The sequence below is a fragment of the Polyodon spathula genome, chromosome 1 (assembly GCF_017654505.1).
Source record: "Polyodon spathula isolate WHYD16114869_AA chromosome 1, ASM1765450v1, whole genome shotgun sequence".
NCBI lineage: Eukaryota > Metazoa > Chordata > Actinopteri > Acipenseriformes > Polyodontidae > Polyodon > Polyodon spathula.
The window spans coordinates 65,579,586-65,607,302 of record NC_054534.1 but is presented as its reverse complement, the minus strand read 5'-3'; the positions used below and the strand labels follow the sequence as shown (position 1 = coordinate 65,607,302).

Sequence of the window (27,717 nt, the reverse complement as noted above, 5' to 3'; positions counted from 1 at the left end):
TAAATAAATAAATAAATAAATAAATAAATAAATATATATATATATATATATATATATATATATATATATATATATATATATATATATATATATATATATGCTTACCTACCAATGTGATGGATGTGCCTGCTTTTTATCACAGATTTCAGTAAAACTGCACCCTGATTAGTAAACAATGCAGCCCCTAGTCAAGGGTATGTTATTCTGTATTTTAAAATGAACGTGTATGACTTCAAATTACAAAAAAATTTAAGTGAGTCATTAAAAAAAAATAAAAATAAACAGGACTTGATTTGCTGGCTCAGGGATATTTCAGTTTTTTATTTTTCTTAAAAATATTTCCATAAAAAAATATTAAAATATTAAAACATAAAACCAATGTCACCTTATAATAATTGATTCTGAGTTTCAGTGTTTAAAAATAAAATATCAAACAGAACGAAATTTCAGCGTAACATTTGTTATTCGGTAATATGAGAGAATTGGTCAGGGGTCTGAATACTTTTGCACGCCACTGTATGTATATAAAATTGAACTTCGTTATCAGACTCTGTAGAGTTTATTCTGAATAAGGCTTGGTTTTAAAGACACAAGCAAGCAGAAGAGATTTTTGCAAGCTAAACTGTATCAAGTCATTAAATGAAACTGATTATAAAAAATAAATAATGATTTAGGCAATACATTAAACATAACAACATTTAATACGCAAATAAAGCAAAGACTTTGACTCGCAGCCAACCCTGTAGACCTATAAATATTGTTATTGCATTTTCATTATAGCCCCATAGCAAAACAAAGCTGAAAATTGGACTCATCTGGGGGTGTTTCAGCAAGGCTGGAATCGGGCAGATTTGTCTTTGTGAAGGACGCATGAATCAAGCCAAGTACAAGGTTGTCCTGGAAGAAAACTTGCTTCCTTCTGCTCTGACAATGTTCCCCAACTCTGAGGATTGGTTTTTCCAGCAGGACAATGCTCCATGCCACACAGCCAGGTCAATCAAGGTGTGGATGGAGGACCACCAGATCAAGACCCTGTCATGGCCAGCCCAATCTCCAGACCTGAACCCCATTGAAAACCTCTGGAATGTGATCAAGAGAAAGATGGATGGTCACTAGCCATCAAACAAAGCCAAGCTGCTTGAATTTTTGCGCCAGGAGTGGCATAAAGTCACCCAACATCAATGTGAAAGACTGGTGGAGAGCATGCCAAGACGCATGAAAGCTGTGTTTGAAAATCAGGGTTATTCCACCAAATATTGATTTCTCAACTCATCCTAAGTTAAAACATTAGTATTGTGTTGTTTAAAAATGAGTATGACTTATTTTCTTTGCATTATTCGAGGTCTGACAACACTGCATCTTTTTTGTTATTTTGACCAGTTATCATTTTCTGCAAATAAATGCTCTAAATGACAATATTATTATTTGGAATTTGGGAGAAATGTTGTCAGTAGTTTATAGAATAAAACAAAAATGTTCATTTTACCGAAACACATACCTATAAATAGTAAAACCAGAGAAACTGATAATTTTGCAGTGGTCTGTTAATTTTTTTCCAGAGCTGTGTATATATGTGTGTGTGTGTGTGTCTTATATATATATATAAATCTGTGATTCTATTTTTGTAATAATAATAATACTGCTTTTGCTTTTATTAGCATAATAATTAGAGGCGTACATGCGTAGGCTAATGCAATTACTCGACAAAGGAGTTTTTCAACGTATTAGTCACAAAAACACATAAAGCATTGCAAGTAAAGATAACACAGTCATGTACGCTCCGGCTCCAGCGCAGTGATTTCACTGTCTAAGTAGGGCGGCACATCTGCCTGCTAAACTCAATAATACTGTTATTTAAAAACATAAACTTAGATAAAAAACAAACAAAACTACAAACACTGAACATTTAAACTCCAGAAAGCAAACATGCCGAGTAAATAATGCACATTTTTAAAAGAAGCAACATCATACAATGATTTTTTTTTCTTCTTTTTAGCCTACAGACTGCAGACCACCGCCATGTGTGCGCTCAACGCTCACTCCCTGTCAGCAGCCGGTTGGGTGTTTATAGTTAACGTCACCCAACAGAAAGGAAACGTACACTAGTACGGTTGTGGTTTTATTTGAAAGGAGATTCAACATTGTTAATTCTATTGCTAAGTCACAAAGTACTACATTGTGGTAAAATAAATAAATAAATATCCGTTGTCGCCATTACAGGATTTTTCTCACGTACCCCCAGAGGAGCGCTCGAGTAGCCCCAGGGGTACGCCTACCCCAGTTTGAAAACTGCTGGGTTAAACTAACCAGTTTCATTACGGCAATATGGATGGTCTAACACTGTTGGGCTAGGGTTCAGGTAAATTGGTTTGAACTTGGTTGTCGATTTTTCTGCTGTAATGTAGACAGGACCTTAGACGACTGCCTCAGCGACTGCTGCATTTTAAACTTGAGAACATAATTCTGACTGCTTTTTAAGATTTCTTCAATAATGTACACTTTGTCCTTAAGTGAAATTGCCAATCGGTTAGTGCTGGCCATGATAATACTGCATAAATTACAGTAATAGAGAGCAAGGTGAAGTTCAGATAGCAAGAAGTAGGCCTACGAGTACGCAGTATGCGCAGCACAGACCGCTGCGTGCCATCGTGGTGCGTGCGTAATAACAGGAAGTATGCACTATCAGAGTACGTAATAATAGGATAATTTAAGCAGGATTTAATACGATTTTTTTGGGGTCCATGATACTGGTTCTTTGTATCATTGTGTATGTTATATCCCAGGTATGTTGTAAACGGGTTTGAATGTATGTATGTACATTGGCAATAATGTAATGGGGTGTGGATAAATGATGTTCTACTGTGTGTGTATGTGTGTGTGTGTGTGTGTATATATATATATATATATATATATATCTCCTGATTGATCAAAACAGGTCACATGGGGGTGTTGATATTACAGCATATCACAATGGGTTCCCACTTCTTTTCAAAAAGGGGCAATTCTGTTGTTGATATCCATATGCCACTAGCCTTTAAAAAAAAAAAAAAAAAAAAAAAAGACAGAAATATTGGAATTTATCGCAATAAATATGACTGAGATTTATGTAAATGTTTACCTTTTGATAAACCAAAGTGTACATAAGATGTTCAATGAGTCTGAATTGGACACCAGTGATTAATTGAAGTAGTGAAAAAAGGCAAAAGTAAGTATTCAAATCAATTCAAAACTCAGCATTCTGATCGCTCTGCTGCTTCACCCTGAACTACAGTGTTTCCCTAACCCATACTGAAAATAACTTTCAGCTTTTAAAAAAGGATTTGGGCCACTCTTAAAAGAGACTTTGGTGGTTAAATGGATGTTTTGTTGCCGCTGCCCCCATCTCTATCCGTTCTTCTCTGGTTGGTTGTATTCCTGCCCTGCCTGTTACCACCGGTCCCACCCCCTGCACAGCTGTGTGATCTGATGCAGAATATTTATAAATGCACCTTGACAATTCCTGCAGTACCTTTGTCTCCACATAAATGTGTCCAGGTATGATGGTATCATCTCTTCTGCTGTGTCCTGTAGTTGTGCCGGGCCCAGTAGTTCTCCACGTTGTCCAGCCATAAACTGCAAAGATAGTTTAATGCAGACTCATTTGTGCTGTGTCATGAGGAAAATGGCCACTAATATTTTACTTCAAAATTTAATGAACAAAAGAATTACAAGAAGTATAATTAATCAAATAAAGAAAAACTGCGTTTTCCCTGGCAGTGCTCAATTCAACTTCTATAAATTGCTTTTTTTTCTTTTAAATAATGCATGTTTTGTTTTATTTTTTTTTCTTAGCTCAGTTATAGGAGGGAAGATATATATATATATTTTTTGTTAATTTAATTAAATAAAAAAAAATATTTCAATGTGTTAACCCATTTTATAAGCACAATAAGGCACTTCAGGGGATGTGATATACTCTAATATCACCACGTCCAGGGTGGTTGAAGCCACTCTGCTTTGCCTCGTACCTTGCAACGCACCCGGGGCATGGTGATATTACAGTATATCACACACCCTGTCGTGCCTTATTGCTTACATATATAAAATCACATTAAAGAACTAATACTTCTACAACCAGTTCCCGTCTGTCAGAGGTAACGTTTAAGCTACAGATACAGACTGAATACAGTCGGAATAGTATGGAAGAAATATATAAATATAAAGCTGGCCCTTCCACTCCTGGTCTTAGACACCCTTAACATACTTTATGCTCAGTCATGCACATTATACACAAGGCCCAGGTTTGTTTTTTGGTTTTTTTTTTTTTTTTTTTTTAATTGCTGTAATCCCTACGGTGGTTGGAAAACGGTTGAATGTTAACCTTGTTATTTCCAAGCCCGAACCAATAATCTTGTTTCCATGCAGAAGCTGCTTACGATGTCGTCACTGTTGGAGCCCCTGCGGCCCACTTTCAGGGATTTAAAAATGGAGGTCTTCATAGGCTACTGAGCAGATTTGAAGCAGAAAAGAAAAAGTAAGTATTATCCCACCATTTAGTCTGGAAATCAAATACAGCAAGATGGCAAGGGGGAGTAGGCAAGCTTATAGTAGATAAACAGTAGGCATGCTTATAGTAAACATACATCACTCATGTTCCAACATCTGCCACCATGCAAATGCAGTTATTGTCATAGTTGCAAAGACTCGAGTCATTGACTCGAGCCAACTCGGAATCAAGTCGCAATTTTTCGTGACTTGAGTGATTGCCATCAAATGACTCGACTTGACTCGAGTCCCTGCAAGCAAAGACTCGACTCCCTGCTCAAAAGACTCCATCTTACTCAAGTCATTGTCTTAATGATAAAATATAATAACAAACTTATTTCATTTTCAGTACATGCAGCCCCTCTCTAACACACAAAGTCATCTTGTCATTTTGCACATAAACAGGTTCCTGTCATAGCTGTTAAGACCATTGCTAAGGAAATAGAAAACACCTTTCTAGCTTATATCACCGTTCTGTGATCATAATGTCACAAGCAGGGGGGAGCCCCAGAATCAGAATGTGTAGGTGGGAAGCAAAGACCACTTCTGACCACAGAAAATCCTGAGGAAAATAGTGATTTTTGAGTTTTGTCACAGACATGAAAAAAAACAAAACAACAACAACATGGAGAGTACTCTAAAAGTACCTGTGGTGGTGGAGTTCACTTTTAATAATTATACAGTCGACCGGGAGAGAAACAAGCAGGCTGCATCCTGCCAGCACTGTAAAGCAACAATATGACTAAACTGCATTCAAAACATAGCACCGGTAACTACCACTAATTTATACTGGTAGGTTTTTAGGCTTTTTCTATGGCTAAAATGAGAATCTGAATTAATTAAATACTCTGGCACAATGCAACACCTGTATTTTCCCAAAATAAGTAGGTAGTCAATATTCGATATTTAAAAAAATAATGCCAGGACAAATTAAACAACATGGCAGAAAAAGTACTGATTAGGAGTTATTTTTCAGGTTTTGTTAGCGCACGAATAAAGGTAATGAATGCATCTAAAACGTTTCTAATAAGTAAAATATTGCCTAGTGAAAGCATGAAAAGTTAATAATTTGGGTATTTGGTGCTCGCCATTCTCTTTATTTAGTGTATGTATGTATGTATGGTTGTATGTATTAGGGACACAATATCTCTTAAGGGAGTTGGTGCTGTGTAACTATTTTTAAATTTCCTTTTCAATCTAATTCTGAATAAAACATTGTTTACAGTACACAATTAATGAACTAATGCAAACTAATAAAAACTAATAACTAAAAAAAAAAAATTAGGTGGTCCAAGGTCAGTGCTAATCAGGGTCTGTGAATGTTTAAAGACTTTAACTATGGCTTAAAATGTTTTTCTTCTGTTTCTTTCCGGTTATGTGTATTGTCATTTAAAACTTTTAAGCAACCAAAAAAAATGACAAATAAAGAGCACTCAAGACCAGTTATGTTACACATAACATCCTTGACAACTTACTTTTCTCTGTAGGAAGTGTTTTTTTTACCTCAAAATATCTGAAAGTGGAAAGTACATATTTTATATTCGGTTACCAAACAACCGCTCTTAAACCTACCCAATCCCAAAAGAAACAACTGGTAACTGTTCTTCTGTGGAGGCTTCTGAGAACTGGTTTCTTTGGCTTTGAGAAGATTGTGTAAGGCTTGTGAATTGATTGTCGATACACAATAAGTGGGTTCAAAAGGATTTATTGAGAGAGTACTCAATATGAGGATGTGTACAGAGCAAAAGGGGGAAGTACAGCTGAAAAAAGAAAATCCCTTCAGGATGGATACATTTAAAGAAAAAAGTAATTGTTCACATCGTTTACATTCATTTTCCACTCAGTAAAATGCCACACTGATAATGAGATGCTACAGGTGCTTTGTGAAATCTGTCCCTTTTTATAACAACTGCTTTGATCTGTCAGTGTTAACTTGGCATCCCTAATAAAGTGGCCACTCCCTGTAGTAAAAAATAGTGAAAGTTTACAGTTATTAGAAGATTTTCAGAGCCATCATCTAATATTATTTGCTACAGTATATGACAATTTCACCCACAAACCCGAGTCAATAAGTAAAGATGTTAATGTGAAGGAAAATCACTAAGCTACATGGGCCCGATATTCAAAAGGTTTGCCCACTGCGCAGAGGGGTATGCGCGTCGCAAATGGCCGTTGTATGATGGACAGTGGTAGTGTGTTTACATGTACAGTTATATGTGTTCTTCACTGCTACACAGGCATATCGGCATCCAATGTGTACCATCAAAGTATGGAAATGAAGATTGAGAGAAGGATGAAGAGGGGAGGGGGGTCCTGCCTGTTATCTTTGCTGTGTGTTCCCAGACATCTGTAAATGAATTGTAAAGATATGTCATACATCCATCTCGTGGCACATTGCTTTATTTGGTTATTCCATAGGTTGCTGTGCATTACGGATGAGGGGTGGACAGCTGCAGTTTGGAGAGCCAAACACCGACTCTTGCTGTGAAAGGCATGATAACGTTTTCCTAAAGTCAGACCGGTGATACGATCAACCAATCAAAGACCTATTTTTTTATACATAAACTTAAACTTTTACATATTGTGGTAGTGTGGTGTAAGATTATAAAGGGGACATACATAGGACTACAAGTAACGCACAGTCTGTACCCTCTGTAATCAATAGTAATCCTGATGTTTAAAACAGGGATGTAAGGAGTACATAATCTGGAATGCTGTGCACTCTCAAGCTGGGAATGAGAAGCACCTGGCAATGATTAAAAACAAAGTATTTAAATAGGTCTGGGGATTAGTCGTGGTGTCTGTATGAGGGCTACGACCTACACATAGACCAGAACTAACCGAACCTGAAGAAAAGGTATATTGTACTTGTGGTAAAAAATAGGTCCTTTTTTGGGTTATCGGTAAATGGATTAACCTTCCGGTACTTAGTTATAACTTGGTAAAGGTTTAGTTATGTACTCCTACCCGGAGTTAGGATTTGTTTTGATTTGCTTTATTGTTTGTAAAATAAACATACAGGCACTGCCCTGTTTTGGAAATCACTTACTGCTGCTTGTTTTCACATTAGAAGACAGTGGAAAAAAGTCCTGAAGTTGGCAAAGCAACACCCACTTTGCCACAGTATACATAAACCGCTATAGATAACAATTTATGCAGGACTTATGAGGAATACATTATTAAAAAACAATGACTCCAATGCTCAGGGATTTCTGCTTGACCCAGTGGGCCTAACAGCATGGATGACTGGAGCCTAAGGGACAAGCAGGGAAGACTGTAATAGCACAGTAATCATCTGCCCTAATCTCACCCCAGAGGCCCACTGACACATGCAGAGAGGCATCTAAAGGGATCATCCAGGCCATTGCTCCACAGACACTGCTGCAAAGTGTCAGCCTAGCAGAGCTCCTCTATGACCATATTCCTAAAATGACCTTTTCTGTTGTCACATACTCAAAAGAACAAGAAGAAAAAGGCTACTGGGATGCGTTGCACAAACGTTATACTTTACAAGGTCGTTTTTCAAGCCAAACAGCAAATATCAAGTCAAATGTCACTGTGTCACATATGAGGACGGTTTTCTGACAAGGGTCAAAAATTATCCATGGAAAATAGCTTTTAAGTAACATGCAAATAATGTAAGATACAAGATAACAGATGTAGTTGTTTTAGATTTCTTTAAGAACGTGGTTCTCTTTCTTTCCCCCTGTGGATATCTGTCTCCTGCATAAGCTTAGCATTGTTAAATGCCAATCTGGTTTGAACTTTCTCATTTGAAGTATATGTGAATGCTGGCCTACACTCCATTTAGAAATTAGCACAGAGGTTAGGTGCGGTCTCAGATAGACTGCCGCTTCTCCACCAGTGGTCTCCATGGGCACTATTCATAAAAGTACTTACCGACCGCCGTAATAAAACAAATTTAGTTTAAAACTGACGAAAGTCGTCTATATTGCTATTCATAAAATGATCTGAGAATACGGACGACTGTCGCAAAGCACTTTATCAATGGGTATACAGTCGTTCAAGAACGAAAATCCACCACTTTTTGATGACATCATCAGCATTATTAATGTTCCCTGGGTGGCGTCGGTAGCTGTTGCAAAAAGAAAAACGGAATACGTCATCAGTTTTACCTGATTCCGATGCCCCTATCACGTCAGCCAAAAATTGAGGACATGTCATAATTAATTTTTTTAATTAGTACTTTGTATTTTTGGTTTGTTTGGCAACGCTGGCAAACACATTTCCATACGCACTGATAAGATTTCCATTCTTAAATTCAGGACCAAAAAAATACAAAGTAAACAAAAAACGTTGTAGAAGAACGTTTGAATAATACTGTACACAAAATTCAACGTTTTGTGGTGCACGAAAAGAAAAGACTTCCTTCGAACACTGATCGAGCCTCACACTGAGACTCAATCAGTGTTTTTTGCAATACCAAGCAAGCCCAAATTTCCCACGACTGCATCAGCAGCAGTGGTATACTGTATATTGTAACTCTCCATGAAGATAAACAGGTTCACACAGGCAGTATTCGTCTAAACTGTTTATTTTAACACAGGTAAAAGAAATAAAAAGAAAAGGATCGCTGTCAGATGCAGATCACGGCAAAGAAATAATAATAATATAATTATTTTAGTTCTCATTCTCTCACTTGCTCTCTGCTTCACAGCGCTGTTTCAAAACGATTATGCCAGAGAATATGTTCTTGTGTGATTATATATTTATATTAAACATTTCCTTTATATAAAGCTCCAGATTTTTTTATTTTATTTTTTTCAAAATAGGCAGTGTTAGTCACGGGCATGTCAAACTGTACGACAGAGCAAGTGTAGTAGTAAATTATGCCTTTGAATAAACAGTCTGCCGAGGCTATCGTTAGTTTAGACTTGACTCTAGAAAGTGTTCAATAACTCCTAGTTATCGGCAGCATTTGGCTGTCGTTCACTCTTATGAATAGCAGGTTGACGCTCAGGACCGATGAAAATTTATGCTAATCAGGTCATCGTTTACCTTTCCTTCAATTTGTTAAAAACATGCCTTCATAGACGAAAATTGTTAGGGCTTAATTATCTCTTATGAATGGCAACTATCGTTAAATAGGCGGCTATGGACGAAATCCGATTTCCTGTTTTTTCTCATTTCGACAGGCGTTAACCCATTATGAATACCCCCATATCACTTTGCATTGCCAAAGTCAGTGTGTATCAGTGTACCTTATTAGGCTTCTGTTTGACAAGTAGAATGGTAGAAAATGCACTGCAAGCATTTTTGAGGATGTCCTTTGTTCTTCTGATGGTGCTCTATCCCTGGGATATGTTGTTCAGATGTCACCAGTTTTTTCATCACACTTAAAGCTGTAGATAGTGATTTTGTCAGTAAAGTTCACTGAACACTTGCGTGAAGCTGCCAGAGATTTAATGTGATTTATTGGTGCTTTATAAGCTCATAAAACTCTTTGCAAGTTACACCAGGGAACTTATCTATTATTTATGGATTTTAAGAAAAGACGTGATGCAGAGTTGTTAATGCAAAATGCCAACATACAAATAAAGGCTCAGACCTTCAGAGAAGCTCAAACTTGCCTACATGTAAAAAAAAAAAAATAATAAAGGCCAATAATTCACTGCACATACAGTACGCTAGTATATGTCATATGCATTCAAGGTTAAACATTGCTGTCAAAGTAATTGTACATGGGAAAAAGATACTCAGACTGAACTAAGCGAATTAAAAGCTTTATGCAAGACCTTTGCATGACCCTATTCAAAACTATTGTCTGTACCAGTTTTTGTTGTGAAAAGGTATTGTAAAATCTGTAAACTGGTCACTGCCATAGGTTTCTTCAGTATTACAGAACTGTACCTATAAAATCTAAACACTCTAAGCTGCTTTGAAGGGAATTAATCTCATTTATTTCCCTGAGTGTTCCTGTAAGCTAACAGAATAGCCTGGAATAACTCAAGCTGATATGTTATGTGAGTCCCATTTCCATCCCTGCCTAGTCATTTGCTCTGAGCATTTTCCAAAAGGACAAAGGTTGACTGCAGTGTCATGTTGCCTCTTTACAATACTGACGTTTCAAAATCCAAAAGACAGGTCATTTTATGAAAATCAAGGGAAATGTTATTGTTTGATGGTTTTGCGAATGTAGGTTCCCCCATAACTGCCATGAGCTGCCTTTGTGTGAGTGTCAGGCCTGAGTGGCATGCCTTGCTGGAAAAAACATAATTAATTGAGCTTTAATTATACTTTCCTACAGTTGCGGTTTCCAGGTGTTACAGGCATATAGCAGCTTGTTACCCTCCTTTTAATTGATAATGTATTGCTTTTGTTTCCATGGGAGCTAGGTTTTCCAGCTTCATCATACTTACACAAGTTTTCTTCCTAAATGTTTAAAGCATTATACTGAAAATGTTGTTTTTGACTTTGTTATAATTTTGGTTTTCCTAATTTCTGTAATTTTCCTTATTTGTTGTTGTTGTTGTTGTTGTTGTTGTTGTTGTTGTTGCAAGGCTTCATATCAAAATACATGTTCTATTGCGTCATTATTTATTATTATTTGTCCTGTGATGACTTGGTGTTACATGGAGTCTGTTGCAGTAAACTTAAGAATGTAGTCTGTAGTTCTTCTAATTTTCATTCCAACTTAAGCTCTCAATTAACACAATTGATGAAATTATTTGTTCAATTTAACATATTTTATATTTTTTACAGTTGATGGTTTTAAAAATGCACTTGATTCAAGGTACACTACCTATGAAACATTTTGAGGCCTGAAGAGAAGTGTTAAATGTGTCCAGTTAATCAAATAATTTGACCAATTAAGTAATTGAGCCAGGCAACTCGATACAGGTGCATAAATCCACAGTTTGCACAAAAGTCAGTTTCGTTCCACTCTGTCTGTGTAAACTGTTGCAAAAGTATGTATACTTCCCCACTGATAGCAAAAGATTGGACGAAACTCGTCAGAAGTTTTTCAGAACTCTGATTTTCTTGATGTTGTTGGCTGCATAGATGGGACACATTTTTAAATAAAAACACCTACCATGCATGAAGCTGAATACATAAATAGAAAGGGTTTCCACTCTTTGAACACTAATTGTTTCCTATGCAGATTTGTTAATCACGAATTGTGTTATAAAGTGGACCGGATCCAAACATGACAGCTTTATTCTGAAGCATTCAATTCTGTGGGATGAATCTGAAGTATGTCGATTTAAAGGGAAATTACTCGGAGAGTCAGGTTATCCATTAAGAAAGTGGTTCATGGTCCCTTTTCTCAACAAATACCATATAAATAATTTCTGCAAGTAATGGCACAGACTCAGACCGGTATTACTGTAAGCTTCATATAATAGGTGTAATGCAGATGCAATTTACTAAAATGTACAATTTGTTATAAAAAACACTTCTATATATTGCAATGTAGGTACCGGTATATTCATTACCCTTAGATTAGACAGCATTTTAAACAGCTTCCATTGAAAACTGAATACATTTGGGAAATATGTACAATAAATGTAAATATTTTATTCAGCATTATTAATAATAATAATAATAATAATAATAATAATAATAATAATAATAATATACACTGAGTGGAGAGGTAAGCTCTTCATTACAGTGTTATCTGTGTAAACGGGAAAAGTCTGCAGTGATGGTATCCCGACTCAAAATGCACAGATTTAATTTTAATAATTAATAAATTAATTTTTTATATAAAACATTCGCAACTAAATGATATGTGTATTATCGGTACCTGTAATCAGTCGTCTATACTACTAATAATAACAGTTTAAAGCCAGGCACTATGACTAGTCAGTTGTATGTTCAAGTTTATTAAGTTGAGATGTTTTGATCAGCAGCATCCGCGCTCCAGCATCCTCAATGCTGATTGGTTACTGTAAAGGGAACATGTGATCGACTTGGAGTCTCCGCTCTTAGTAACAAACAAGCTAAGTTGTGCCTTCAGTATATGTGGTGCAACCGAAAATAGGACAGTGCTTAGTTATCAACTAACTAGGAACTACTAAGCACTTAGTGAAGGGTTTACATGTTAGCTTAAGGACAAACTTGCGCATAGCTGGTGCAACCCAGCCCAGACCTCTGTCCTGATATGGTTACCACACTGAGGCCATGTATCTTTTTTGCACAGTTTTAAACAAAGTTTTGTTAACAACTGTTTTTAAAGCCCATTTTGATTATTTCATCATTGAATCTGTTTTTCAGATCATGAAACCTATGTTCAACTGTTATAGAGAAGGTTCATTTTAAAAGCACAGTTTAATCTAAAAAGAATCACACACAAATCCTTAACACAGTCTTTAATTATTATTTTGTAATTATTCCCAGTGTCTTCACATTTTGGTATGCAGCTTTGGTATGAGTCAGTCCAGTTGCATAACCAGTGTTGACCAGTAAAAGTGAACCGTTTCACTGCCACATTGTTTTAACTTCTGGTGAGGTTGACGATACAGAACACATAGTTTGAGATATTGTCTTCACATTTGATACACAGTGACGAGGGTGATTGTTTTGCAGTACAAAACAAACAGTACAAAAAATGTGTTAAAATGAAATTCATATTTGATCTGTGTGTTATTTATAAACTTATACTTGTGTCTGCCCTGAATGTTTAGTTTCAGCACAGCGTACCAGTGCATCTACTATTCACCTGAAAACACATCTAAGGCAAAGGAGGTACTTACCAGCATAAGCCTGCTGCAGCCCCTCATCTCCAGCCTCGGTGACCAGCTGCTTCACTCTGCTCAACAGCACTCCTCTGACAGCCTCAAGGAGGCTTTGAAGACGCTTTCAGACAAAGTAAGATTCACAGTGTTGATTGTTGTCCAAGGAACAGGAATAAGTCAGACCCCAGCCGAGGTCTGCGAGATAGAAACTGGCACCAAGCCTGTTTAACTCAAAACCCATCTCTCTCCCAATATGACTTCTCATTAAATAAAATGCTGTTGTGTTTACAGAGGTGGAATAATTGAGTGTGCTACAAAGTGATTATTTTATAGCTCATTATTTTCTGTGATTAACCCTTTAGAATACAATCAAAATGAAATAACATAATTAAGACATGTTTTTACTTTAAACTGAATTTAAAAAACTCTAAGTCATCAGCATACAGTAGGCACATATCCTACTAATAATAGCAGCCCAAATCTTGATAGAAATCTTGCTGATACTTAAGGAGGTTGGAGTCCAAATGAATAACTGTTTTGGACTGCAACTCGTGCACTGTATTACCGACAGCTGAGTTTCCTCTTATAGATGTGGCCTGATGCATAATCAAACAAGATATACATTGACTGCCATTCAGTGTAATGAGTCCTGTGTTTATTTTATTACTTTGTTACTGCCAAATGGTCCTTTTAAAAACACACTATTAGCCCTATTGACACTAACAGTGTGAAATGCAACTGTGGTACCACAGCAAAAAAAAAAACATTTCCAGTTGTTGCTTTCATGTTATCTTATGGCTACTTCATGAGAGAGTGGACTTTTGTTATATCAGCCCATCTAAAAAAAAAAATAGTCTGTCTTCACTCTTGAAGTTTCTATCCCAAATTTTCATATGTATCTTTTCTATACTAGGACGGTAATTAAATGAGCCAGTTAGGGTTTGGGTTAAAATGTTGTTTCTTTTTTCAATAAAATTGCCATCTCTTTTTAATTCACTTTTTTTTTCTTAAATGAAAAGTAGAATGTGCTATGTGCATTGACTACTGATGACTATGTTGAGTGAAAAAAATGTGCTGTCCCCTGTAACCATTACCTGATGGGATATAATCACTTATAGGCTGAATTACCTGAGCACTTATATCAAAGCTGCTCCTTGGTGGCGACATCGTCTATGCCCCCAGGAGATATGCGTCACTCGTATTTAAGGGTCAGCGACATTGTCTCTATCAGCTTTTGCTGATAGAGACAATATATATACACACACACACACACAGTGCCATGCAAAAGTATTCAGACCCCTGACCAATTCTCTCATATTACCGAATTACAAATGGTACATTGAAATTTCATTCTGTTTGATATTTTATTTTTAAACACTGAAACTCAGAATCAATTATTGTAAGGTGCCACTGGTTTTATGTTCGGAAATATTTAAAAAAAAAATAAAAAACTGAAATATCTTGCTTGCATAAGTATTCAGCCTCTGTGTTGTGGAAGGTCCCAGTTTGCACCGATGAAAGAAATTGTCCTAACGAGGACACAATTACCTTACCATTGGCCTCCACCTGTGAACCATTAAAGTTGCTGTCACATTTTCTGGATAAAAACCCCACTGTTGAAGGATCATTGGTAAGGCTGTGAATCTGAAGGAAAATGAAGACCAAAGAGCATTCTACAGAAGTTAGAGATAAAGTAATACAAATGCATAGATTAGGGAAAGGGTACAAAATAATATCCAAATGTTTGGATATCCCAGTGAGCACAGTTGGATCAATAATCAGGAAGTGGAAGCTGCATCACACCACCCAGGCACTGCCAAGAAAAGGCCGTCCCTCAAAACTCAGCGCTCAGACAAGAAGGAGACTTGTGAGAGAAGCCACAGAGAGGCCAGCAATCACTTTGAAGGAGCTACAGAGTTCAGTGGCTGGGAGTGGAGTAATGGTGCACCAGTCAACCATATCAAGAGCTCTGCATAACACTGGCCTGTATGGGAGGGTGGCAAGAAAGAAGCTGTTACTCAAAAAGTAGCATCTGAAAGCACGTCTGGAGTTTGCCAGAAAGCACGAGAGTGACCCAGCTGTGATGTGGGAGAAGGTTTTATGGTCAGATGAGACCAAGATAGAGCTTTTTGGCCAAAACTCAAAGCGCTATGTGTGGCGCAAACCTAACACTGCCCATGCCTCAAGACACACCATCCCTACAGTGAAATATGGTGGTGGCAGCATCATGCTGTGGGGATGCTTCTCATCAGCAGGGACTGGGCATTTTGTTACAATTGAAGGAAGAATGGATGGAGCAAAATACAGGAAAATACTGCAAGAGAATCTGCTTCAGTCCGCTAAAAAACTGAAGCTTGGGAGGAAATTTACCTTTCAGCAGGACAATGATCCCAAGCACAAGGCCAAAGCAACATTGGAGTGGCTCAAGAACAAAAAGGTGAATGTCCTACAGTGGCCCAGTCAAAGTCCTGATCTCAATCCCATTGAGAATCTGTGGCACTATTTGAAAATTGCGGTCCACAAGCGTCGTCCAACCAACCTGAACAACCTGGAGCAAATCTGCCAAGAAGAATGGGCCAAAATCACTCCGACACTGTGTGCAAAGCTGGTACATACTTACCCCAAAAGACTTAAAGCTGTTATTGCAGCGAAAGGTGGCTCTACCAAATATTAATGTGTGGGGGTTGAATACTTATGCAAGCAAGATATTTCAGTTTTTTATTTTTCTTAAAAATATTTCCCAACATAAAACCAATGTCACCTTACAATAATTGATTCTGAGTTTCAGTGTTTAAAAATAAAATATCAAACAGAACAAAATTTCAATGTACCATTTGTAATTCAGTAATATGAGAGAATTGGTCAGGGGTCTGAATACTTTTGCAAGGCACTGTATGTATGTGTATGTATGTATGTATGTATATATGTGTGTGTGTGTGTGTGTGTGTATATATATATATATATATATATATATATATACAATACTGTGCAAAAGTTTTAGGCAGGTGTAAAAAAATGCTGTAAAATAAGAATGCTTTCAAAAATAGACATGTTAATAGTTTATATTTATCAATTAACAAAATGCAAAGTGAGTGAACAGAAGAAAAATCAATTCTACTAGATAAACTTGCACAAAGTCAGGGATTTTGTAGGCATATAGTCAGGTGTGTGATTAAGCAATTATACCAAACAGGTGCTAATGATCATCAATTCAGTATGTAAGTTGAAACTCAATCGTTAACTGATATAGAAACAGCTGTGTAGGAGGAATAAAACTGGGTGAGGAACAGCCAAACTCAGCTAACAAGGTGAGGTTGCTGAAGACAGTTTACTGTCAATAGTCATACACCAGGGTAAGACTGAGCACAGCAACAAGACACAAGATAGTTATACTCATCAGCAAGGTCTCTCCCAGGCAGAAATTTCAAGGCAGACAGGGGTTTCCAGATGTGCTGTCCAAGCTCTTTTGAAGAAGCACACAGAAACGGGCAACGTTGAGGACCGTAGATGAAGTGGTCAGTCAAGGAAACTTACTGCAGCAGATGAAAGACACATCATGCTTACTTCCCTTCGCAATCGGAAGATGTCCAGCAATGCCATCAGCTCAGAATTGGCAGAAACCAGTGGGACCCTGGTACACCCATCTACTGTCCAGAGAAGTCTGGTCAGAAGTGGCCTTCATGGAAGACTTGCGGCCAAAAAGCTATACCTCCGACGTGGAAACAAGGCCAAGCGACTCAACTATGCACGAAAACACAGGAACTGGGGAGCTGAATAATGACAGCAGGTGCTCTGAACTGATTTTAAATATTTGGCTGTAGCAGAAGGCAGTTTGTTCGCCAAAGGGCTGGAGAGCGGTACACGAGCAAGTGTCTGCAAGCAGCAGTGAAGCATGGTGGAGGTTCCTTGCAAGTTTGGGGCTGCATTTCTGCAAATGGAGTTGGGGATTTGGTTAGAATTAATGGTCTCCTCAGTGCTGAGAAGTACAGGCAGATACTTATCCATCATGCAGTGCCATCAGGGAGGCATCTGATCGGCCCCAAATTTATTCTGCAGCATGACAATGACTGCAAACATACAGCGAAAGTCATTAAGAACTATCTTCAGCGTAAAGAAGAACAAGGAGTCCTGGAAGTGATGGTATGGCCCCCACAGAGCCCTGATCTCAACATCATCGAGGAGGATGGACGACGTCTGATGCAACGTCCGTGCTGCAAATCTATTTTTCTACTTTATCGTAAACACTATTGAAGACTGTGGTGCATCAGATCATGGGTGAATGTTTGAGCCATCTCTGACTTAATTTACTTATGAATAATTATACACAGAACAAGGTCGTGTGCCATGGCAAGACTCATGACTTTTATTTAGTATTTCCTTTTAAAACAGTCCGGTGAACAGATATGGCTCAAAACTATGAGCTTGGTAATGATATAGAATAGTAGGAACTCGATAATATTTTTGTTTGTTTGGTGTCTCCACAAAAATTAACTTTTTGTATATGTAAAGTCCTTCTCCTTATCACAGATTTGTGCCACAGAACATTATTCATCAAAAAAACAAACAGGCCAGAAAAATGCCAAAGCTTACAATTAGGTCACATGTTCAAGTTTTGTGAATGCAGGACCTTTTTTGTGTCATTTTCATTTAAATGCTGGATATGTAGCCTGCATGTATGGTCCGGTTTATTTTTGTTTATTAATAAACCTATTTTTATGCAACTTGCATAATCGGAAAAAAAAAAGTATCAGTGCTGCTAAATGCGCCACCCGCAAGTCAAATTTTTCAAAGTAACGTCGCTCACTGCTCGTGTTGATACTCCCATTTGACTGCCGTGACTTCTAAATTATTCGCTCGCGTCCAGTGTGGATACGGCTTTACTCATTAATTGTTAAATCCATAAAATGCAACAAATAATAAATGTACTAAAGAATTATACAGGCAAGATAACTGCTGATGTTTAAATTATACATTTTAATTCTCATTGGGGCTTTGGGCTGTGCAAGCTGTTTTTAAAGTTGTACCACCTCCCTTATATAGCAGCATTTTCTTTTAACCAGATGCATTTTATAAGAAAATAAATCGCATTACAGGTACATGACAATTTGTTGATACAGTCGGCGCCGTCTGATTGGCATACTAGTAATCGGGATTTCTACTTAAATGGGATACAACTCTGGGAGATGGTTCTTCCCAGTGATATTTAATTGGGACGTCACTTTGTTTAATTGGGATATAGTGCTTTTTCAAATGATGAACGTAGATTGCTTTTCAGAGCAAGACAGGTCAAGTAGCACAGTGCAGTGAGTAAATGATTACGTTGTGACTTGCATAAACCACGTTGAGCTCTTGAAGGAGCTGGAATCCCCTGTGGTTTCTCAGGCTGCTGTTGCAAAGAAAGGTGGCCTGTCAACATCGCAGGTGCCTTGCCTTGTGATAAGATGTGATTTCATTATTTTTCATTTCATGTAGGAAAAAAAAAGTGATTTAAAAATACAGACTCATATTTTAAATTATGCATTTAACATGTAATCATAAGGTGATGTGATTTTATTATTTTTATTTTCATTAAGAAACAAAAAAGTGTGATTAAGGTCATCGCAACTGCCTGTCGTTTAATTGTGACAGACGCTGATTCTGGATATTGTTCTTTCTCCCGAGATGCCCCAATAAAGCGGCGTAGACTGTATATGTCTTACAGTGTATGTGTTTGAGCATGCTCAACCTGTGGTTGTTACAGTAAACATGTGTGACACTAAGCTATTCAAATTAGGAATAGAGCATTCAGAAGTAAATGGGGGCAGTTGTAACCAAGATTCTAGTTTTTACATTATTCATTTAAACAAAACATTTGGAAATGATGCAGTTTCAATATCAATACTGACCTGGGTTTGACAAGGTATGAGAGGGTCAGTGAAGTTATTTTCAGTGCAGTGGCCTAAAGAGACAGACAATCTTCATCTTCAGCAGACAAAACATAAGCATGCACTTATAGCTATTCATCTAATTGTGATGCAACTTTGTGTTGGCATTCCATAGCACAAGTTCAGTTGGCTTTCAGAAACCCTAGTTCTGGTGTCTGATTGGTTTAGCTAATGATATATGTGGATGGTTAGACTGTTCAGGAGGAATGGGGATCTTAATTAGCGAAACATGAGGCTGGAATCAAATTGGTAGTCTGAGCTTTAAAGTCCCATTTTGAGCATAATAGTCTTCTTGCACAGAGCGTTCTTTATGGAGATCGGTGAACAGACTCGACCTGTTATTGTAATAACCACACTGTTACCCTTGAGAGCCCTTCTTAACTTCTAAGCACTGGAGCCTTCTGAGCTCAATATAAAGACAGCTTCAGAATTAATCATCAGTCACCTCTTACTGTGGAGACAGCACACTGAGGACCTATTTTTAATTGTTTGTTGTAACAGCTTGTTTAATTAAGTGTCTTCTTGTTCTCAGACAGAACAGTTTGTACACGCACTGAAAGACGAGCTCGTCAAGAACGCCCTGCTTGCACTCTACACAGCTCAACCTGGCTATGTCAGTAAGAGGCATTCGACGATTTGTAACCATGTTGACGAAAGCAGCCCCACGCCAAAAGAAGACACCTCCACGCCACCTCCTCTGAAGCGACAGGACTCCATACCTCATCATTCTGAATATGACGAGGAAGAGTGGGCAAGTGATACCTCTTTATTTCTCAGTACTCTTTTACAGAGCGGATGGAGAGTAACTTTCCCCTCATGTAACCCACCCAGTAAGACGCATTAAACAGATTGCAGAACATGTCAAAGAAATGATTGGTGGAGCCTGTCAGAACTGCCATTTTACTGTAATTTGCTAACTGTAGTGAAAGGCCAGTAGCCCACTGTGGCAAAGTGGTTTGGAGTACGCAGGTGTAGAGGTGATGCAGTGCTCAGTAATAACAGACACAAGACAGTTCACGGTGAAAAACAGTTCTTTTATTTAGCTGGGTTGCGTGCTCGCAACTCTTAAATAATAACTGGATCTACACACCAGTGTGTATCGCTCAGTTAAACCACGGGGTTCAGTCCCGAAATAATAAGACACTAAACAGGACACACACAAAGCACCACACAGTCACAAGTCCAGAGTGAGTGCTCATAGTGAAAGTGTGATTTACAAGTTTAAACTTGCACAATGGTGAAGTGTAGTCCGGGTTTGTTTGCTGGCTGTTTAGCTGCAGCTCCCGGAATTTAGCCTTCTATAAATACAAAAGTGACAGTTTAGAGAGACAAAACAAAAAACTCACAGTTTCTTTTTACAGCACAGTAATGCTTTACGGGTCCTTTCGTAACCGTACCCAAGGAACAGATTGCTTAGCTACTTCCCCTGATACATCCTCAGTCTCGCCCCCTTTGGTAGCGAGTGCAATCACGTATCCTCCAATAAATGACTGACACATTGCCTACCGTATTAAGTTGATGACTTCTGATATTGTGATTCCTCCCCCTTTCTGGGTGGCCGTCTTCCAGCAGACCCAGGAATGAACTGTCCGGGACACACTATCCCTATTATACCATGCCCTCACAGGTCGGGAGGGAGAATTTGTTGACTAGGATTCATTTGCTCTGTCACACCCGCCAATAAGGCATGTCTGTGAATCTGAAAAAAGATACAAATTGGAGGGCTCTACTTCTATAATAGTAATTGCACCCATTCTGCTTCCTCCCTATCATTGGAGTAATGCAGTTGTGTTGCATGAAAGAAAGGAGTCTTTAAAAACACTTGGAGAAGTGGTTGTACAGGTGCTGAGAGCTGTAATTGCAGGACCAAATTGTAGTGTTAGAACTCATAGAATTTTATTTATTTATTTCTGAATTGGGCTACCTTGATATATGGTTTGAGAGAGCTGTAAACTGGATGTTTCATTTCACAGACATCTTACATCTGCCGCGTATTTCCTTTTTATTTCACAAAGATTTCTATGGAGAGACATACAATGACCAAGCCCTTAGCAGATTGTGTTTTATGGCTATTGTATTGTTTCAAAGACACTCAACCTGTCGGAGATCAAGTAGCTGAGGTATATAGAATTTGGAATTAAACTATGAAGTACTGGGAGGAGCTAAGGTTAATTCTGAAACATTAGCATGGTAATATTAATGCTTGTTATGTGTGTGTGTGTTTTTTTTTTGTTCTTTTGCAGGACAGGGTTTGGGTGAATGTAGCAATGAGCTTAAACTGCATCATTGCCATGGTGGACAGGCTACTAGAGCATGAAAATAATAATCAGGAAGCTGGAGCGGATCCTTCGCTAGCAGATGTCATCACTTCACATACTAATGGTAGGCAATTCATCCATAATTCATCTTTAACAAAGTCAAGGTGAAAACTGTTTTGACTAATACATTTTTACAAGACAAAACATTTGTTCACTTAGTGGTAGAAGATTCATGAGCAATTAGTCAAAGACCAGTAGAGGTTGGAGGCTTTTTCTTTACACTAATAGTGAGCTTTGTTGTATATGCTGTCAACCTCTTATAATTCGACATAGTCGTAGCTCCCGATTGCCCCATAATGCCAATGCACTTGCATTTTCATTCTCATTATAAGGTGGAAAATAAATAGCACAGTCTTGTAAATGAGAAGCACTGTATTAGTTTACTGGTCTACAGAGTTGAAGGAGCAAATGATAAGGCAGAGTTGCACACAAGGGGGGGAAAAAATACACATGTATGTGTGAATGTTTCAATATTATCAATTTGATTCCAGCTAAGCAGTGCCGTGTGTAGCATTATCAGCAACCCACCTGCTGGGGGTTCATTTATAAAGACTTACAAAAAATGTAATACTTCAGTTATGTACAAATTATTAAAGTGCATTTTAAATAAATTAATAAACTGTATTGACAGCCTTTACAAATGATTTGTAGATACTTAGGAGAAAAAAAAAAAGTGGTTGCAATTGACCAAATATACTGTGGGGTTTCAAGTTTTACTAGGACCCCAAAACTGCAACACAAAACACCCTTTGTTGGCAAGGTAGAGTGGCCCTGTGGCAAAGTGCCCGGCCCCTGTGTGTATTTTGTGTTGTATGTTGTGTGTTAATGTTGGTGTGTAGTCATTGGTACACGGGATATAAACGGGTCTGTGTAACACAAGTGTTTAAAATGTATATTTGTATTTAGGCACGAGGATTGCACAGCACTTCACATGCAAGTCAAATGTAATAATACGTGAACACAGGAAATTGCACTTTATTAATTCACGTGCAGTTGTACCGCGACTCCAATTGAATGATTGATTAGCAATCGAGTCTTGGTACAGCTGCATAAAAGCAGCATGTTTTCACTCACTCGGGGTTGTGTGTTTGGTGAATGGAGAACGGGGTTGGAGACGGAGGTAATAATCAAAGTAATAGTTAAAATACCAGTTCACCGTGTTTTTCTGTTTAGTCTGTTTTGTTTGTCTATATATTTTGGCAAAAGTGCCGTGTCCTGTGTTTTGTTTGTCTTTACAACCTTTTATTTTCTGTCTGTTCATTATTAAATGCTGAGTGAAACCAATCGCTCAGCTCCACCCAACTCCACCTCTCTGATGTTTATTTCCTGGTTCCTGTTTCTGGTCTGATGTCACCCACTACAGCCGTCTTTATGACAGGCCCACATCCCAAAATTACACTACTGCACCTGACATTAGCAATTGTCTTTCTAGGCAGTCTTTCTGAAGAGGGCAAGTATTGGATTGGCACATCATAGATAAAAGTGACATCACCAGGGCTGTACTTTCATTAGGAAGAATAACAAAAAAAGCAACCAAATGAAGAACGGTGGCTTATCTCCCATTTATCTAATGCACACAAACTGTGTTTTGATTGAACATGGATGGCTTTTCCTCACTCCTGCGCAGTTTTAGGGTTTGTAGATAAGCTGGGTTTTATCGCTATTTTACTATTTATTTGTTCTTTCTGGTGAAATATGAAGAGGCAGATGGCTGTTAGTAAATGTTCCATCCTGTATCTCAGTATGAGGAAGGAGCTCATTTACATGATGCTAGAGGGAGACAAACAATGGGATTTTAATCTAGCTATTGAAAGATTATGTTTAAGTGTTGGGTAGAAGCTGACTGCTAGCCACCAACACCAAATGTTACATTTAAGAGCAGGTATACTGATTTCTTCTGTCCTCATCTCTTTCTGAAACGTGTTTTTTATTTATTTTTTAATTTTTTAATTTTTTAATTTATTAAATTTTTATGGGCATTGTAAAGCTTGTTATTACAAACAACGTAAAATGTAAGTAAAATGTAAGTACCAGCACTGCAACAAAAAGTCCTGCCCAGTAACTACTTTTTTTTTTTTTTTTTCCTACCCTATGGGATTAAAATGCATACTAAGTTAAAATCCCCTTTACATGGTAAAATGTTTTTCATGTTTTATTTTTGTTCCCTGTACACATGTTAGATTTGGGATGAATCATAACACCTAAATATGAGAATATACCATACTTTACAATGTAACAATGAACTTTTCTTCAGTTCAGATACTGTATCAAAAGGGAGAGACAGAAAGAGAAGTTAGTCTGAGACGTTGTTTACAGTCTGTACACCGCTACTGTATTTACTGTAGAAATATTGCATGAATCACTAGTATAGGGAATTGGGTGACATGCTGTAGGAGCATTATATCCAAGGCACTTTATAATCGAGAGCCTTGTAGTGATTATATATATATATATATAATCAATTAGGTTTGTCAACTAAGTTTCTTCTGAATTGTACCTGTTAAATACTGTACTGTTCTGTGTTTTAGGCATGCTGAATTGAAACCCTGGGTCGCAAAGCTTTAACTTCCAGTGTATTCTTGTACTTGGTCTTAAAGGTGACTGGCATGAGCAGCTGTACCCTCTGGTGGTGACACTGAAGGACTGCGTCAAAGAAGTTGTTCATCGAGCCAAGAAGTCTATGGCATTTGTTTTGCTGCAGGAAGCGGCATGCAGCATTCCTCAAGGCCTTTTTCTAAAGCAGAGGAGAGATGTGGTCTTTAGTCAAGCAGTAGGTGCTTCCAACACCACTTCTATCACATTTGAAATCTCCAGGCTATTTTAAACAGTTAAAATAGTGTACTTTAGCTGTTCTAAGTTATAACTTGTATGTTTTTTAAATGTCTTTTGTTTTTTGCAATTGAAAGTAATTACCCATGTCAAGAAGGTTCCATTTCTGTATTGGCATGTGGTTACGTACAGCTATGGCCAAAAGTTTTGCATCACATTAAAATTATCAAATTGTGCTTCATAGTGGAATGAAACCTGCTGAAAAATGTTATGGATAATAAATTACCTACCACTTTGTAGTTTTCCATAACGAAAAAAATGACAAATTATAAATGTGATTATTTTGCAATCTAACATAACACAGAATTCCTGAAAAGACCTTGCAAATCTTGACACGTGTTACTCAATTAGAAGTAATCAAGAGGTGACCATTAGAAGTGTCAACGAGTAATTCCCTTTCAAGTATGAAATGTAACCATTACCATATGGTTATTTACCTCTTAAAGACCTGAAACCTGAGTAAGATAAGATATTTCAAAGCTGCTTGACGAGCCTGTGGCCTGCCTCGAGGACATAAATAGACTGCTCACAGACTTCAGTGCCATTCTTCTTTTTAAGACTGACCTGACAGGGGAGCCTGGTAGCAGATAAGTACTTGTTGCTTATGACTCTATAATTTCCCCTAATTATTGTGTTTTACATAATTTAGGCGATATTACATTTACACTGTAATAGTTTTTTTTTTACATTAATTGCGCGAATATTGGTCACTACAGCCTATTGTTTGTTACGTCCCATAGCGGCCTTGTGCCCAGTGTGAAGCCAGCAATTTGAGTCGCTCCTTCCCAGGGATCAAGCAACATAAGGTGCTCTCCCCCCAGCTGCTTAACTCCAGCTGGAGTTAAATTAAATTCTCATTTTAAATTGAGACGTTTATTTTGTAAAGTACTTTTCTGTTTTCTGTGGGGAAAGTTTTTCTCTTCTTTTTTTTTTTTTTTTTTTTTTTACAGAAATACGCGCACAGCTACTGGGCGCTCGACCAAGATACGTGCTTCGGTTGAGAGTGCTTGCAGTCTCACCCTTAGTATCTGGCTGCTGTTTTGGTGACTGCTTTTGCATCACCATTACAAGGCAGTTAGTACCTCTAACAAGCAGGCTTCATATGTTAATGGTTACATTTCGTACTTGAAATGGAATGTTAGGTTATTACATAACCCTAGTTCCCCGAAATAGAAGTGTAACCATTAACATTCAAGGTCGCTACGTCTATGATTGCAGCAGTTTTGAAGGAAAAATGACATTGAGGTCAGTATTTAAGTCCTCGGGAGCGGGCCTTGACTGCGTCACAGAAATGGTTAGAAGACAACAGTATCACGTCACATCAGTTTTGGATTGGAAATCAGGAAAAATCAAAAGGGTAACTAGACCCTTCAATGCCTCATTGAGTCCATGCCTGAGAGATTAAGGAAGTCTTGAAGTACTACTATTATGGCTTCCGGTAGACTTTTGTGATATAATTCTGTAGTTTGTTTGATTATGTGATAAATAAAAGATCAAAATGATGTGTTTATATATATATATATATATATATATATATATATATATATATATATATATATATATATATATATTATTTATTTATTTATTTATTTTAATTATATCTCAGTTTTAAAATTTTGGGTGGTGCGAATGTTTGGCCATAGCTGTGCATTGTGTTTTATGCCTTACTGTGTGAGGAGCTGTAAGGGCAGCAAAGCAGTTTTTCTGAACTCCAGACTCAAATGCTTCAGTGTCAAGCTTGACATGTACAGAAGATGCTTAAAAAATCCAGCACCAGCTTTAAAATTCAGGTATGCCAGCTGTCTGCAAGCATCATTTTAAACCGGCAGGACCTGTCAAATTGAATGGAATTGAACTTAGAAGAACAAAATCAACAAAAACAACAACAAAACAACACAGAAAATAAATAAAAACCCAACAAGTTGAAGGTCTGTCTGATTACTTGACTTTTCCCCAGAGACAATAGATTCCTTCAGCTTTAGTGATTTAGATACTCCTTTTAAGATAGATTCGGGGGCCATGGGCAGAGGAGGGCGGGGGTGGGGGGGGCGGGGGGATACTCATCAGTAGTCCCTGCTGTTGCAGGGAAGCTGCTGAATACACAAAAAATAGCAGCTTGTGGCGGATACAGCTAGGAGACAATGTAGAGGAAAGTAACAAGTACCATAATTAAAAACAATGGATTTATTTTATTTAAAATCCTCTTTGTTAAATAGTTCATTGTTACGTGTATGTGTAAAATAATCATTTAACATTTCACAGCAATATATTTTACGATATAACACACGTGGTTCACAGATTTACAGCGTCCGTTTTGACCCCTTTTAATTGTAAATCTCAATTTGCATCTTTAACACAGATACTGCACTTATATATTCTGTTTTATGTTGATTTTAAGAGATATTACCTACCAGGAAATATTCACAAATCATAAGGAAAATTTATGTGTCTTTTCTACTTGTAGCATTAAAAATGTGACACATATGCGCCCCCCGGTGGTTTTTTGAAAATGTTGCCACTAGGTTAACTAATGTAATACATTACTACAATGCTCTTACATTACATTTTTTTTTTCTCTGTTCAGATTATGTTTGTCATTCGTGTAAGTGGCATCAGATTTCAGTAGACTAGAGACAGTATATACTTTACAAAAAATGTGCTGTTATTGCCCTCTGGGTCATACAGTAATTCCATATTGTTTCAAAGATTCACAAATCATTTCATCATTTATCTTTCCCAAGCTACATGATAAAAACTGAAATGTTCTCATTAGTGTAATTTGAATTTATGCTGGGATTTTAAAACTCTTATTTTCACATGTTCCATATATCAAGCTCTTCACGCATTCTGTGATTTATCTCCTCTTGGCCCTTTAGGCCTTAGGACACCCCATTTCATGCTCTCTCCTACAACAGTATGGATGCCCTGAATGAAATTAATGGCTTGTGGGAACAAAAAACAAACACTGTTTCAGGAGGGTGTCTGATCTAGATACACTATGGTGATAATAAGAGAAACTGTGTCTGTCCTGGCCAACACCCTGTAAAAGTGGAGAAAAGTTTTTCCAGTTTGATTTTTTTTTTTTTTTTTTTTTACCAATAGTGTGAATAACAATATCAGAGCAATCAGGTTTCGTTAAAATATGTGTCGCTACAATACAGACAACATGAGATTCAGCAAAGTTAATGTAGTGCATCTCTTGTAAACAGAGTAAGGTATTCCTTATCACTTTAACAAACAATACCCGGATACTCATTAAGTTTCTGCATGCAACTGATCAAGTGCAAGCAATCATTCTCTGTTGTAATCTTACTTCAACAGCCATCTCTGAAACCCATTGCTTTTTTTAAATAATAGACTATTATAATAGAACGATGATTAGTTATCAGAAAAGACAATATTGCTGGCATGATAATATTCAAC

At 37.5% G+C, this 27,717-nt stretch overlaps 1 protein-coding gene across 4 annotated transcripts in view; it reads left to right on the top strand.

Moving 5' to 3' along the window:
• The window catches only part of LOC121321015 (type II inositol 3,4-bisphosphate 4-phosphatase-like), a 320,135-nt gene that overhangs the window by 246,270 nt on the left and 46,148 nt on the right, over positions 1-27,717 (top strand). For all 4 annotated transcript variants that reach the window (XM_041259931.1, XM_041259921.1, XM_041259912.1 and 1 more), the window contains 5 exons: positions 4,405-4,513; positions 13,173-13,356; positions 19,680-19,898; positions 21,391-21,529; positions 24,063-24,235. In XM_041259931.1, coding sequence (XP_041115865.1) covers positions 4,405-4,513; positions 13,173-13,356; positions 19,680-19,898; positions 21,391-21,529; positions 24,063-24,235 — 824 coding nt within the window. The remainder of the gene's footprint in view (positions 1-4,404; positions 4,514-13,172; positions 13,357-19,679; positions 19,899-21,390; positions 21,530-24,062; positions 24,236-27,717) is intronic.